The 15,606-nt window shown below is 38.9% G+C and overlaps 2 protein-coding genes across 3 annotated transcripts; one reads left to right on the forward strand and one right to left on the reverse strand.

Moving 5' to 3' along the window:
• Window positions 1-5: 5 nt before the first annotated feature.
• On the reverse strand, window positions 6-3,035 carry LOC147847634 (ferric reduction oxidase 6-like; the record flags this gene model as incomplete). Its single annotated transcript, XM_087338969.1, has 6 exons — window positions 2,703-3,035; window positions 2,467-2,584; window positions 1,995-2,315; window positions 1,569-1,803; window positions 642-1,459; window positions 6-444 (listed from the first exon to the last, which is right to left on the reverse strand). Coding segments are annotated over exons 1-6 (2,223 nt in total), but the record flags the coding sequence as incomplete, so codon positions are not given.
• A 3,416-nt stretch (window positions 3,036-6,451) lies between these two features.
• On the forward strand, window positions 6,452-12,587 carry LOC147847635 (uncharacterized). 2 transcript variants are annotated; one of them, XM_087338967.1, is made up of 7 exons: window positions 6,452-6,738; window positions 7,316-7,666; window positions 9,914-10,091; window positions 10,595-10,692; window positions 11,514-11,610; window positions 11,874-11,959; window positions 12,028-12,587. In XM_087338967.1, exons 1-7 carry the CDS (start codon window positions 6,568-6,570, stop codon window positions 12,073-12,075), a joined length of 1,029 nt encoding a protein of 342 aa, XP_087195093.1. In that variant the 5' UTR covers window positions 6,452-6,567; the 3' UTR covers window positions 12,076-12,587. The 2 variants fall into 2 exon arrangements, with proteins under 2 accessions (XP_087195093.1, XP_087195094.1); XM_087338968.1 differs by lacking the exons at window positions 11,514-11,610; window positions 11,874-11,959; window positions 12,028-12,587 and adding an exon at window positions 10,891-11,046.
• Window positions 12,588-15,606: the final 3,019 nt, after the last annotated feature.

Here is a 15,606-nt window from a genome sequence, read left to right on the forward strand (position 1 = left end):
AATCCTCGTATTTCCGGTGACCTACTCGGACAATGGAGTCCTCTGCGATCGAATGCCGCAAGGTCGTATACACCCTCATTCCTCGGATGATCAGCTGTAGTTTCTTTATTATGATCCTTGGACATTGGCCCGCTTTCCACATCCCGATCGACGACAACGGTTGATCGGGCTTGTACCCCGAGCTCGATGTCTCCCATGGGCTGAGCTGTGACATATGCGAAGACACGTATGCTGAGCCCTTGCTTTTCATAGTTGGGCGAAAGCTGGTTCGGATCAACGGAGTTGAGAATGGAGAGCTCATCGGCATGACGGACACAGTGATACAGCTTGATGGATTTCGGCAAATGTCCGTGATGCCGGTGATGTCGAACGAGGAGGTCCCGGAGAACAGCTAGTAGGGGAGTAATTCCAATGCCACCACCAATGAGTACCAGGGTTTTGTACCTAGACAATGAAACCATTGGGCACATTACAATATCTCTTGAATAATACATATAAAACCCATGAAAATCATGCACACTATCACTCTACAGCTACTGCTCAAAACAAATTTAAACACTGATAAGATGTTCATACAGCACATGTGATCACTGTATACATTATTGATCCATGGAGTTAAAAGAGTCATATAATAAGCTCACTTCAAGTAGAAGTTGGATTCGTAGCCGTAGGGGCCCTCGAGCCCTGCTTTGAAGGAGAACATCATCGGACACGGTGAGCGATGATTCCTCGAAGAATAGAATCTCGACCTACCGATCCGATTCCCATCATATTGCAGATCCGATTCGGGGCTCCCATCAGAGCTGCTACTAATTTGGTTCTGTTTTCCATCATGCATCGTCACGTTCGTGGTTATAGGAGGTGTAATGGGTGTGCCGTGGGAGGCTCCGATGAGTTGTTCCTTCAATCGGCGAGTCCAATTGCCAACAGGTTTGATTATGAATGTGAGCACGAGGAGTCGATGCCCACGATCAGATACGATGGGACTAGCAGCTGTAGAGCAGCCAACGGAGCTGAACATGTGCCATTGTAGCTTGGACACACTAGGAAAGCACAAAAACCAGCTGCTTAGTACAGATTGCTCCTCCTCCTCCTCCTCATCGTCATCATCATCATCATGAGTAGGGAGTGCTATGTGGAGCTCCATGGCACCGGCATTTTCATGGAGGATGCGTGCGGACACGACCCGCGAGAGGCGGCGCGATTGCAAGAAGCGGAGGAAGCGATCGACGAGGAAGAGGAGCACGGGGAGGACGAAGAAGTGGAGAGCCCATATGGCGTGGTAGAGGGCCAATATGAAGAAGAGCGGGGACAGGAGGACATGCGAGAAGAGGAAGAGCTCGTAGCACCTGCGCCGGACAACCGGCTGGGCCGTCACGGCCATGGCGAGCCCCACACCCAATGCCACCACGCCTGCAACCACAGAACATGACTCCACATCTGTCTCCCAGGAGATTATCTGATTATTATTTACATTACCCATCACAAAGAGAAATCAGCCAAGCTTGTAGAAATGTAGTGTAGTGATTTCTTACTCACCAAAGACCCTTATAAATTAATAATTCTACCTTGTAGGATCTACTAATGGTGACATAGAAGATGATGTAGCCTGCTCCATGCATTGTGAGCAAGGAGATCATGATCGTCGCGAGCCATGTGTGGTATCTCACCGCACGCTCGAACGGAATCTGGAGAAGACGCAGGAACGGAGATCCCCTCGACACTGGAATCCATAGAAGTGCGAAAGGAATCAAAGCCGACCGAGCAATGTTGTAGGACGCTCTCCCGAGTTTGGCTGCAGGCCTGATGAATTTGTGTATGTTCAAAGCTGATTTAATCAGTGGCTTCAATACTAAATCACAGTCCCCAATTATTACTCTCTCCCCACATCAATAGCAGAGAATTTTATAAGATGATTATGTAGACACATACATCATTCCTTATAGCAATCACTTAATAATAATCAGATGAATCTTTAGCTAGTTGATTCTTACAAGGGAATGGCTTTAAATTTGTTGGGCAGCTTCTTGAATTTATCGTCGAGCACGATGAAGTCGAGATATGTTCTCCGACTGAATGTATAGACTAGGAACAGCAGAAATGCGAGGATGATGATCACCTCCGCTGCAGTGAGTACCCCCAAGGGGCTCTTCACCACCAATGGATAGGTTTTCATGAGGCTCATCTTCTGCTGCATGATGCTCCACATATTATGATTAATGCCTGCAGTACCTACTGATTGTGATCTAGGGTAAATTAGGGTACCATCATCATTATCGTCGATATTACTGCTACCAATGCCAATGGAGCATTTTCTGCATTCCAATGTTATGTATACATTAATGATTAGCAGCATTGATATTGAATTAGTTGTACATTATGATCTTATTAAAAGGAGACAGCTACTGTAAATCAACAGACCATTGATGATTACAATTAAGGGCCAGAAAACAGAGCTATAATTACTTCATCATCATGTTCTTCTTCTTCTTCTTCTTCTTCTCGAATCGGTTGAGCTCAATCAAGCCATAGCTACAGATGGCCACAACAATGAAAGGAAGGGCTTGGAACAAGAACGCAGACCCTACAAAATAGTAACTCTGTTAGTACCACGCGTGGCCTCATGATTTTCTCTTAATTCATAATGTAAAGGAAATGTGCGTGGCTATATAAATCAGTTACAGTGTGTAGCTGTAACTTACCATATTTCTCATCGGTCCCAAAGACTAATCGAGAGTTGAGGAGGCCCAATTGAGTGATAAGAAGGGTGTGCACATCATGGAGCCCAAATGAGCGAATGGTAAGGGCTGCATTAAACTGATCGATCATGGTCTTTGCATCAATGGAAGATCGAGGACGATTGGACGAGATGATCCACCACGAAACCCACCAAAAGCTCGCTATCCAAATCACAATCCATAGCACTAATCGAATCCCACCATGAGTCCTCCTTAACACCTCTAATTGCTTCAATTCTACGGATCCCATTTCCATACAATTGACTTATATCTGATGATTGGCGAGATTCCGGATCTCCTTAAATCAGAGACAGATACTTAATTAGGGAATGATGTAATTAGCCCATAGCATATAATATATATGAACTGGAAATATAAAAGTTTAAGGTTAGTTTGAGTATAGTGTTTTATTGCAAGTATTTGATCTATTTATATTCTTACACAGTCCCAATTTTGGCCTTAGAAAGACGTTCATATATCTTTCTGTCTCTCTCTCTCACGCTATATATATATATATATATATCTATAATGATTGGCAACTTGATCAGCCAGAATTAGAATTTAGCAAAAATAAGATTGGTCTTAAATTTAGCAAGAGAATCGATCGTGTGTTGATTAAAAATGGATAAATACCGGCTGTTACATTATTAACCCATTTTGTTTAATGTCTGCGGATTGATCAATGAGATGATCCCTGGTGCCTGCATGCACTCGTGATCAATCAATCAATCAATCAATGGTATGATCGTGGAGAATAATCATAATATTCTGTCTGATAAAGATGAAAAAAGACGATTTGGACCGAACATAAAAAGAAGTGTTCCTTCTTTCCTTCCTTTTCTTGTGAAGTCAGGCAATCGCCCAAAATAATGGATGCATACATTTTTTTTGTTTTGTTTGCGATTATGATGATTGCGAATCGCCCACTTTCTTCTCAATTATGCTGCAGCAATACGAATATGATAAGAAATATGCATAACGTGTCTCCGTCTCTTCGCCATAGCCATTGCAGCCGCCTACCCTACTTTACCCTAAGGCCCTATAAAGTGAATAGGTCCACCCAGCACTACTACTCGTACATCGCCATCAAACTGATCGATACATGAACTTACTCGCATCCTCACGATCGATCAATCAATCAATCTATCCATCTATCTATCTTTCAATCTATCTATATCTAGCTGTAATCTTGAGATCATAATTACACAGACTACTCACTGTATTGCCTCACAATGGAAGGGGAATCATTAACAAATTTCCCACAATCCAAGCGGCATCATTAACAGTCCACATTTTATCTTTCATGTTTTCGGTACTCGGATCGCATACGAATGAAACAATATATATTCCATCGATTCGCAGATCAATGTCTCGCAACGTTTATAAGGTAAAACAATGGATACAGCATTATTGCATTGCCATGTCTTTAAAGAAAGGAATAGATGTGCCAAATCTCAGCCCAAGCAAGATATGTAGTACAAATGAGTACCAAAATCTCATCGATTATTAAGATTGGCGAGAATATCACATGATCGAGACAGTGTCCATTAAAGAGAGGAAATAAAAGTGGATTCACCGATTGTGGCATGATCACCAATGTGGGGCAATTTATCTGTTGAACATCATCTGCATGATATAATGGCCTCCTAAAAAAACACAAAAACTCCTGTAAGTGTAAGGGAGTTGGGGTACAAGTTGGTTTTGTTGGAGTATGTGAGTTGTTACTAGAGTGAATGGCCAAAAAAAGGGCCCAGCACTTTAGTATATCCAAAGCATAGAAAAACCAAATGAGTGACGCCTCCTTATGTCTCCTCATTTCACCCAAAGCAAGAAGCAACCAAGGTTTAGTTAGACGCCGGGGTCAACACATAGCTATCTATCTCTCGAGTGTGGAACCAAGGTTAATTAGACAATATCTTCTAAATGGAAAGCAATGAAACTTGTTTTGGACATCTCACTCTAGAAGAGCATGGTGTGCCAAGGTTGTTTAGTAGGGGTTATGGAGCAATGGTGTAGATGGCAAAAACGAGATGGGTTTTGGCATGTATTAGTGAGCGTGGTTTCCGAATTTAGAGAAGAAGATTGCACAGTCTCTAGTTTGTGTGTATCATATATAGTGTAATGTGTGAAATGAAAACCTCCATATCTTTGCCAAGCTATCATAAATTGGCATCATAAAAAAGTCTCATTCAGGGAGGAATGTATTAATGCATCCCATTGGTGTAATGTGTGCATGTGAGAGAAAGATGAGCTCATTCTAGTGCTGATTGGAGTGGGGATGTTTTGCGTGTCAACCGTTCAAATGTGATAATTTGGGTCATTTTATGATAAAATGATAACAACAATTCCCCACAATATCCATCTCCTATGTTCTGGCCTAATGTTGTTAGTAGTATCTAGGTCCTTCGTGCATTTCGTCGCTCATCATTTTATGGTGAGAGTGACATGATGATTTCATCGAAATTTCTCCTATAGTGTTTCTATTTATAGTTTGTCATTGTGTAGGGATGCGTCCTTTTCTTGGTTTCATATTTTGCAATGATGAGATTACTGATGATCAATACCTCTATGTTCTTGAATAGTGGGAAACCTCCTAGTAGTACTATTCGTTCCCCTCAATCATCCCCCAATCATCATCATAATGAAGACTTTTATCACATATTCGAGCTTCTTGGTTGGTAGTTTTGCCTTTTAGTTCCTCGAGGAGTTGCATGCATGCGGCTTGCAACTTTGTGCAAGTGGATGTGAGAAAGGTTGTGGGTACTATTAATGGGCATTGATGCTTGGTGGCAACAAAGATCACAACTAAGTTGCAAGAAATTGATCGCTCCCTTCCAAAGGTATGCAAGGTCTCTCTTGTAGCTATTAATGGGCTTAAAGGTTATGTGGTTTTATGTTTATTATACAATCCATCAAAACAAATCGTTTCGAGTGGCTCATTATCACAATGCATGGTTTACCCTTACCTTCTTGCTTTACAAACTTTGGTGATTGTTTGTTCTAACTCATTAATGAAAAAAACCAGAAAGATATTGAGTGAAAATGTTTGGTCATGTTTGAATTTGTGAGACAAAACAAGCAATCCTAAGCTACGTTGAGGGAGATAGAATAATCTTATTAAATTTGACTATAAGATTGCCAGACCTATGAGAAACTCATACAACACAATAAACATTGTGAAAAAAAGAGATAGATTCTTATGCATTCTTAAATATGATTCCATGTGTTTCCTCCAACTATGATCTATATTATTTATATTTTCATATATTTTATCTGGGATGGGTGTATTCTAGTATCTCAACTATGTACGCTCCTTGGAGTCCAACAAAACGAGCAAATGAGTTCTATTTAGTTAAACACACCTTGTGAATGAGATCTATTGCATATGGCGAGCAATCCAATGGCAATTGCGCCTGATCCTGCAACACACCTCGGAAATGCAGAGAGAAAGAGAGGGAGATTGTAGGAGAGGGGGGTTTCCATGAAAACTGGGTTCTAGCATAGAAATCCCAACAAGAATATAGGGGTAGGTTTAGAATATATGTGAAATATCATGTTGGTTGGGAGGGCTGGCCCCGGGAGGGGTATTTTGGTAATTTCGGTAATGTATATGTTCTTTACAAGTTACTTGTATGGGATGTATGCATGTAAAGAGAGAATAAATACGTATGTATACTACATTAGCATTTTCCTGTACCCTTTGAGAGAGAGGGAGAGACAGACAGACAGACAGACAGACAGATAGACAGACAGACAGAGAAAGAGAAAGCGATCGATCGCTCTTGCTCAGACTCTGAAAATCAGTGTAAGCCTGCTTCTTCTTCTGCAGATGGCGAAGCTCTTAAGCGAGTTAGAAAAGTTCGAACAGGAGATGAAAGAACTGGGGTCTGACATCTCCTCAGTCACAGAAGGGGTCGGAGCTGCTACCCCGCTCAATCCATCTCCACTGCCGCCTCGCCTTCATCCTCCCACTATCATCTCTCCACCATCAATTCCTCAGGTATTGTCTCCTTGCAACAGATTCAATTGCCAAAGAAGAGTTCTATACCACTTCTTTTTTTTGTTTACACTTGTATATATATATATCGCTCGCACACATAATCATACACCATTCCATATGCTACATCCCCATGCCCCATCCCACAAGTCCCAACATGTCCCATACGACATGCCTTATGGCATATATGAATGCCACGTAAACATCAGGGTCAAAATTTATAAACAACATACCATATGGAATTAGTCATTGGAAATGAGGTTTGGCAATCTTATAGGTAATGAAATCCTGAATGTGTGTAGAACTGGGTTAATCTTTTGAAATTTGTCAATATAGAGATTATTTTTGACTAATGTCGCTTGTCATTCCTTAGTTTATTGGAAAATTGGGTTACTCTTTGGAAAATTTTGGTTGTAAACACAGTCAAAAGATTTAGATTTTTGAGAATTACGCCTAATTTTTGTTTTCTTAATACATGTAAATGGATAGAGCATTTCCAATAACATACGTAGAATATTTCTCCAATATTTTAAAAAACATTCACACATACACAATGTTCATTGCATATTGTGAATGCCAGGCATCACCTCCAAGACCAGTCCCCAGTACTCCTATTGGTTCAACAACTCCATGGCTAGTGAATCCTGGAGGAATGAGTTCGGTTCCAAACGTATCTACCTCATCTCAGTTCACCTATGCAACTAGTGCACCATTTCCACCCTCAACGACAGCTCCATCAGCTTCTTACTTCCCTGTTCCCATTCATCTTCAGCAGCAGAACTCTCAGTATCCACCGCAACCTCAACAATTTTCCCAATTCCAGCCTCAAGTACAACCAACTGTTATAAAGCCTCCACAATATACATATCAAACTGGCTATCAGGCGCCCTTTCCTACTCCAAATATTTTCGCTCTGCCTCAACAACAGCAGGTATATAACTACGTCTCTAGATATACGATGATATAAAGAAAGAGAGAGTAAGAGTATCTAACGTACACCATATCTGGCCTATTTGTGTCACATTCAAACATTTATAACTGATACAATGTCTCTCATATTTGAAGGTGATATCGTGAATTTATATCCGTAACATTGTATAGTAAAATACTATTTACAGAGAGGGAGAGATTAATGTGTTGGATGCGCAAATTGGCTTATGAGATAAATCAGGAGAGAGAATAGAATAGATTTTTTATTGTCCATGAGGAGGCCAAATTTGGTGTATGGGACCAAATCAACATATTATCTTGTATGAGACTCCTTCCTAAGAAGGGGAGGTTACTACTCTGTAGTAAAAACTCTATGTGTGTGAAAATAAGGCACATATATGTGCTCACACTTCTTGGTGTACATTTGAGTATGACACTTACTTTATCCTGCCTGTCAAACAAGTCATCATATTTCTCGCGAATTACCTTATGCGCTGAACATGCAATAAGTAAGCGATATTCATCCCCACTAGGTTTTCTTTGCTTATCGTGCGTATTTTCATATTTGTTCTGATGCCATTATGCCACCTCAACACCGTGTGAGCAAGCTAGAGAGAGAAATAGAGCTATTTTAACACTTTTTAAGAGGCCAAAATGGTTTATAAGACCAAACAAGAGATTACATCTTACAATGTTTTCTTGTCTTTGAGAACAAAACAAAATAAATGCAACTAAACATATGGTATTAAAGAATCTGTATATCGAAGAACTTAAGGCTCTAAACTTGGATAGACTGGAGGTTTTTTCTGTGAAAGATCTCCCACATGGGCTGCTCCAAAGTGGAGACCATCGGTATTCGAGTAAACAAGGATTTTGTTCTATCTTCCATTTGATCCAGGGAGACCAGATGAGGATTTTGTTAGTGCACAGGGCTGTGTTATAGTTCTTCTAGTTCAAGCATCCACATCACTCATACGCTGGGTGCGAAAATACTTTATTAGTCATGACAAGTTGCTTGCACTGGCTGTTGTGTTTTTCTTTAGCAATGGTGCAATGTTGATTACTTGTCATTTTACTCGGTAATTCTGTAGTTTTAGATGGAAGGCCCACAGACTTTATGCAATCCCCACATCACCTTTTGTATCATACACGGAGCACATTTTGTAGAAATCTGATATTGGCAGTTATTTTCTCTGCGTTAGTACTAGTCTAGTATCCTAAATTTCGCTATATTCGTTTTAGTTTGATGCTCTTAAAAATGAGCCAGTTTTGAAGATGTAATCTCTTGTTTGGTCTGATAGGTCTATTTGACCAGTTTGGTCTTCGAGTCCACTTTCTTTCTTTCTTTCAGCCTGCTTGCACAATCATTCATTGTGCCCCATCATCTAAATAGGCTATGGTTTGATATGGGACACATTCGTTATATCCAAGCTGGAAATCTATTTCAGTACTTTTATACAGTTGTATGTGTTTTCTCCGTTTCTTTCTTCCCTTTCACAATATCTTGTATAGAAGGTGCTGTTAGACAACATTCTAATAGGACTGGCTATCCTTTCCTTGCAAAACAAACCAATAAAGTGTCATGTAAGCCATACAGAGCACAAGGTTGTGAAACTGATTAGCAACTCATAATTATCTACGAGCCAGTGGTGAGAGAAAACAATAGGCTCATATATCATGCTTGCTTAACCCAAAAGGTAGTCTGCCTGTCCTATATGGTATTTAATGTTCCCTTTAATTTTTGTTATTATTTTATTTTCGAAGGATCTATAGAACAAGAAGGTTTCACATCCAGAATGCTTAGATTTATAAATGATATGGATGTAGAAATGTGAGCATTCCTGTCACACATTTTTGTTATTGCATATTATCTTACACACTGTCATGCCATCTTGCAAACATGTGTTTGGGAAGAAAAGCAAATTCTAGCCTTTCACAAAGGAAGAGACTTCAATCTAAGCTCAAATTTTAGTATGTCGATGGAACTCCATGCTGTATAAAACACATCCACATTATTCAGACATTGCTCACAATTGGTTCCCTGTTTTCATTAATTTTTAGATGTTTGGGGATTACAATTAGATGAACCATATGGGAATCATGTTTGATTTACTGGTCTTTTAACTCTGAATTTTAACTAACAAATGAATGTTATTCTTTTGGAGAGCAATATTTAGTTTCTAGTTTGTTGGTTGCAAGTTTATTGTAGCAATTGCAATGCTGAGTCCTTTGAATCTGCAATGAATAGGCACAACAGCTTTTCCAGAGGGATGCACAGACAATTACACCTGAAGCACTTGAAAATGTAAAGGCTGCGCTTGCAAGTGGAGATAATGAACACAAAACAGAGGCAAAGAAAAAGGCCATTCCTCGTAAAGCAGCTGGACAGACATGGGAGGATCCTACACTCTCTGATTGGCCTGAAAGTATGTTGTTCCTTTCGTGCAATATTTCGTTGTGACTTAATAACTGTTCCCCCATTCTTTGTTGGTTAAACTTCAAAAAGTTCCGCAGTTTCTGAATGCGTCTTCTTTTAGAATAGGATCAGTATTGACATAGCTTGTTATGAGTTGGTTTTAAAATTGTGGCAACATACACAGCGGAAATACCTGAAAAAGAAGCAGAACATCATCCCACTATACTGAAGGATTTTTTTAATAGCATAATGGACCTTTGGGTTTCTATCCATTATTCAATTAGGCAATAATGATGCTTAATAGACGGAGAAATCTCTTGGCCATAAAATCTAAATGCTAAAATTTTCTTCTTCTGCTCATGTAATCAAGCTTCACGAACAAAATTGACCGTCCTTTTTTAAATTATCTCTGACTTCAGTCTAAAATAAACTCCATTCATATTTTTGAATATGGATTTTTTTATGGCTGACTTGGTCATAGTTGATGTAACATTTTGCATTTCGTTGTTTCAGATGATTACCGCCTTTTTTGTGGGGATCTAGGAAATGAAGTGAATGATGAAGTCTTGACAAAAGCATTCGCAAAATATACAAATTTCAATATGGCAAGGGTAAAGACTCTTCTCTACTTCTCATGATGGTAACTTAGAGGTATAATGAGTTATTCTTGAGGCTTTGGCGGAATATAAATGCTGCTTGATAAGTGATCTTTATGCATCAAACCTGTAGGAATGAATTCAAGCTACTGCTGTTCTTCTACAGTCTTTTCTGAGCAGAACATAAAATGTGCTTGGCTATTGTTCTCCCAGGTAGTTTGCATACCTCCCCACATATTGGCACACATGTATCTTCCAAGTTCTACCCTCAATGTGTCAGAAGCCATGTTTAGAGTTTCTCCATCACACCAAGAAATTGTTGGTATATATTGGTTTCTGTAATTAGACTCCATGTTTTCATTACATCATTCCAAGGATAAAACTTTATGTTATTGCTTATGTTCTAAACCGTCTAATTCTCTAAATGAGCCATGGTCCATCATGAATAAGTATTTGCCAGTAAATTTGTCTCCCACACGATTCACTAGATACGTTTGTTGACCATTGTTGTTTTCTGACATTTTTTGCTGTCACTCATGGACTTGTCCCTGAACTGAGACCATTCATTGTATGTCAGCATCGATCAGTCACTATTAAGCATTTGTTTTCACCATATGCAATTGTAAGGTGTTTTGAAACAACTCGCATTGCACAAAATTAAATACCTCTGCTCGAGGTGTACTTTCTGTATCAGTGTACATGTGATTGAAGGCATATGTCATGAATTGCAAATTTCCAAAGAATGATTGGTTTGATAACACAGAATATTTCTAAATATATTCTCTTTCTATGACCCAGACAAATATAGCTAAAACATTGTATGGACTTGAAAATAGGTAGTTCGGGATAAACGCACGGGAAAGACCAAGGGCTATGGCTTTGTGAGTTTTTCAACTCCAGCAGAGCTTGCACTAGCAATGAAGGAAATGAATGGTATGTTGAATTGGTGTCTGTGACTGTATTCTCGTGTCATTGTTTTGGGTAAGGCACCAAAATGCTGCAAACTTTTAGATATTTAAGAGAATACCAATAAATTTTGAAGAATTCCCTTCTAATAGTAAATTCAGTAATACCTGAAATGTTTTGGGGTACTTCGGTGTTTTTCCATTCGATTTAACGTCAGAAGATTTCTTAGTTTTTACTCTTTCCACTGGGCTGTGGTTCAAGTTTCTTATCTTCACCTTATTTTTCTGTAGGTAAATATGTAGGCAACCGGCCAATAAAGCTTCGTAAAAGCACGTGGAAGGAACGGACAGATGCAGAGGCACTAGAGAAGCACAAGGTATGTTGTCTTATTTTGCGTTAGGTTTTGATGGAATGACACTTACCCTTCTTTTATTGTTTTTATAGAGTAATAAACGTCCTCGGATTACAAAGAAAAATGTACTACACAAATGATTGTTTCCAAAGGGGGCTTGTAAGAGTACAGACACTACATGGCTTTTTGTCTTGGGCAGCCCGATTAACTAACTGCTATTGCTTCATATAACCTCTCATTTAGACATCTACAGTATTCCTTAAATGATGAAAAAGGTGATAACTGCCCTTCACACAAGAACACTTGTACTTTTCCTTGGAAGAGACACAATGCCAAACTACAGAAAGCAAGGCATTTGGAAATATATGATGGTATAGTCTTACCAAGGGTTTCCCTTCTCTTATATCTATCAAGATCCAATTTGATGTGATGAAGGTTTTTCACAAATTTTAGTGTTAGGAGGAGTTGGGTTAAGTTCTAGTATTTGAATGGTTCATAAAGTTGGTGGGGATTTGTCTCTTCATCCAAATGTTGCATGCCGAAAACAAACTTTGGTGGTCTCTCACACTTGTCTAGCTGTGCATAGCATTTGGCATGTGTACGCAATTCCTGTTTTGGATGCATGCTGAAAACAAATGTTGGTGATCTCTCACACTTGTCTAGTTGTGAAGCATTTGGCATGTGTAAGCCATTCCTGATATATTTCAAAGCACAAAAATAAAAATTGAATTTCCATAAAAACTTAAGGCTATCATCCCATAAGTAGAGGAATTATCTGCTGCTGGATTATGCAACATAGATATGTATGTGTCAGGATAGCTTTTCTATGCAAGTCATAAATATAAGTGATATTGAATGCAGTTTTCTGCCTCTCAATGTATCACTAGTTAAAATATTTTTGGATAGGGACGTACATGACTCAATGTTTTGTAGGTCATGGTGATATGGTTCACATTGAAAAGTTCTTGGATTGTCGAAGGTTTCAAAGTTTACAGTTGTATAGTGCTCGTAATCAGTGTATTGCTCATTCTGAGAATTCTAGATTAGTGTAAGACTTGAAGGTTTGTTAATGGATTCAACTCTTGATTCTGGACAATTGAAAACAATGGAACCATGTGAATGAAAACTTGAGTTTTGATTTTGAGAATTCTAGATTAGTGTAAGACTTGAAGACTTGAAGGTTTGTTAATGGATTCAACTCTTGATTCCAGTCAATTGAAAACAATGGAACCATATGAATGAAAACTTGAATTTTGATTTTGAGAATTCTAGATTAGTGTAAGACTGAAGACTTGAAGGTTTGTTAATGGATTCAACTCTTGATTCCGGTCAATTGGAAACAATGGAACCATATGAATCAAAACTTGAGTTTTGATTTTGAGAATTCTAGATTAGTATAATTCATGATTCCTGTCAATTGGAAACATTAGGACCATGTGAATGAAATTCATAGATCCATTACCATGATGCATAAATGCAAAAGAAGAGTTGGTGTATAAATGCTTCTCTATGTTAGAAAATTCAAGGTCTATATGGTAATAAGAGTGTGTACTTTGATTCATATCATGGGAGAACCTTTATAACAATGAATTGTTTGACAACCCTTTTCTACTTTGGAAACTCAAACTTTATATGGTATGAGTGTGTACTTTGATTCAGATAATTTGACTATCTTATAACAATGAATTTTTGGACATAAAATGAAGAAAGAGATCATTGGAGAGTGGTAAAGAATGGTCATCAATTGCATGCAGAATGAGTCACTCATACTAGCAATCAATTTTACAAAATGAATCCTAGAATCCATTGTATGGTTATTCACTTCAAATGGAATTTTAGAATCCAGTACAGGATTGGACAATCACTGACGAACAAGTGAGCTATCACTCTCACTTGTATGCTTCAGAGCATTGTATGGTTATTCACTTTGAAAGGAATCCTAGAATCCAGTATAGGATTGGTCACTCACGAGCAAGTGAGCTATCACTCTCATTAGACCACTTGTATGCTTCAGAGCTCTATTTAATATGGATTCTTTGATATGATCTTGTGCTTCCTTTGTTACTTGTAAGGAAGCATGGTAATATAAAATAGGGGCAATGATGATTGTAGAGGCAATGCTGATTAAACGAGTGTTTTGAGAAACAGTAAAGCAAAAGATAGCCACTAGAGAAAATGGGATTGTTGATAGGCCAAGACTGAAAATGGGATGAACTGAAAATGACAAAAGCTGAAGCAAACTTATTGGACTTGTACTCGGATTAGATGTAGAGTTGGTGGGAGTAGAAGGCATAAGTAGACAAGCTGTATGCAAAATGCAAAATGTTGTCATGGCACCTCATTCGGCTCTGATGTTTATTCGACACATTGAAAATGCCTAGAGCATCTTTCGAGATCATTGAGATCAGATGGCCGTCATGCAGTCAGTGAAATAACAACACTTTCTTTCAATATGATTACATGCATTCTGAGAATGTATTTGGAGGCAGTTTGATAGTATTTTAAACTCCAAAACACAATGGACTAGTGGAACGTCATAATTGAACGATTGCAGAAATGGTCTGATGGTAGGAAACTTGATTTTGCACGATTCAAAAGAGGCATAGAGTGCATGATTCTACTAAAGCTGATTCGAAGATGTTGACTTGGAAGAGGACATGGTGAGCCGTAAGCAACTCAATTAGGCCTGACACTGAAGCAAGTCCATTGATAGAAAGATCATATGGTTTGTTTGAGAAGATTTGAAGAGAAGAGTGGTGCACGGACAATGGAAGCATCATCACACCAAAATTGTCAACCTAACCCTGATGGTAATGATCCACCGGACCGACCTCTATGGAAGTGATAAAGGAGCATTTCAGGTGGATTGAAGGGACAACAACATAGGACTTACTGAATCAATCAGAAAGTGGACAGCTACAAGGTGAAGCTCATAGAGCCTCCGAGTATGTGCAAAGGAAATGCCTAACCCTGATGGTAATGATCCACCGGACCGACCTCTATGGAAGTGATAAAGGAGCATTTCAGGTGGATTGAAGGGACAACAACATAGGACTTACTGAATCAATCAGAAAGTGGACAGCTACAAGGTGAAGCTCATAGAGCCTCCGTGTATGTGCAAAGGAAATGAGAAGATTCCGAGGATTCTTCTTCACTAATTGCGAGGCTCAAGATGATTCAGATTATCTTGTCACATCTGTGGTGCAACAATTGTCGGCCACATCATATGGATGTCAAATCTGCAACTGTAAATGATATTCCTCATTAATGGGTGGACATCATAAATGAAATTCCTCATATAACAGGTGGATTTAGGAGATTCCTCATATAACAGATCTAAGTCTGAGTTCTAGATGACATTAGGATTGAATACGATATCAATCTCGAACAATGGATAAAGCTTTCCAAATATTTTCATTTAAATTAGGCTAGGGATATGGAGTACAAAAGGTTAACTTCTGAACTTTTATTTCATCCATACGTTTGGAATATTTTCATGGACAAAGCATGAAGCAATAAAACATCTCAGCATGAAACAATCGAACATCTTGCTGTCAGTACCACGTGACAAACTATAGACAATTAGGATGCAAAGAATCCAATGTTTACATGAGTGAACCAACACAATAAACATCCACCATAACTCATTCAATCACACAAATCCCAAGTTT

The sequence above is a fragment of the Azolla caroliniana genome, unplaced genomic scaffold (genome assembly GCF_043228905.1).
Source record: "Azolla caroliniana isolate FFs.n. ecotype wild unplaced genomic scaffold, voAzoCaro1.0.p SCAF_790, whole genome shotgun sequence".
Lineage (NCBI taxonomy): Eukaryota > Viridiplantae > Streptophyta > Polypodiopsida > Salviniales > Salviniaceae > Azolla > Azolla caroliniana.

What these genes read in the sequence shown, in the direction of transcription:
- LOC147847635 (XM_087338967.1), top strand. Translation starts at nt 6,568, where the DNA reads ATGGCGAAGCTCTTAAGCGAGTTAGAAAAGTTCGAACAGGAGATGAAA. An exon ending in ACTCTCTGATTGGCCTGAAA is followed by an intron (nt 10,092 to 10,594) that starts GTATGTTGTTCC and finishes TCGTTGTTTCAG; the next exon opens with ATGATTACCGCCTTTTTTGT. An exon ending in AGGCACTAGAGAAGCACAAG is followed by an intron (nt 11,960 to 12,027) that starts GTATGTTGTCTT and finishes TTGTTTTTATAG; the next exon opens with AGTAATAAACGTCCTCGGAT.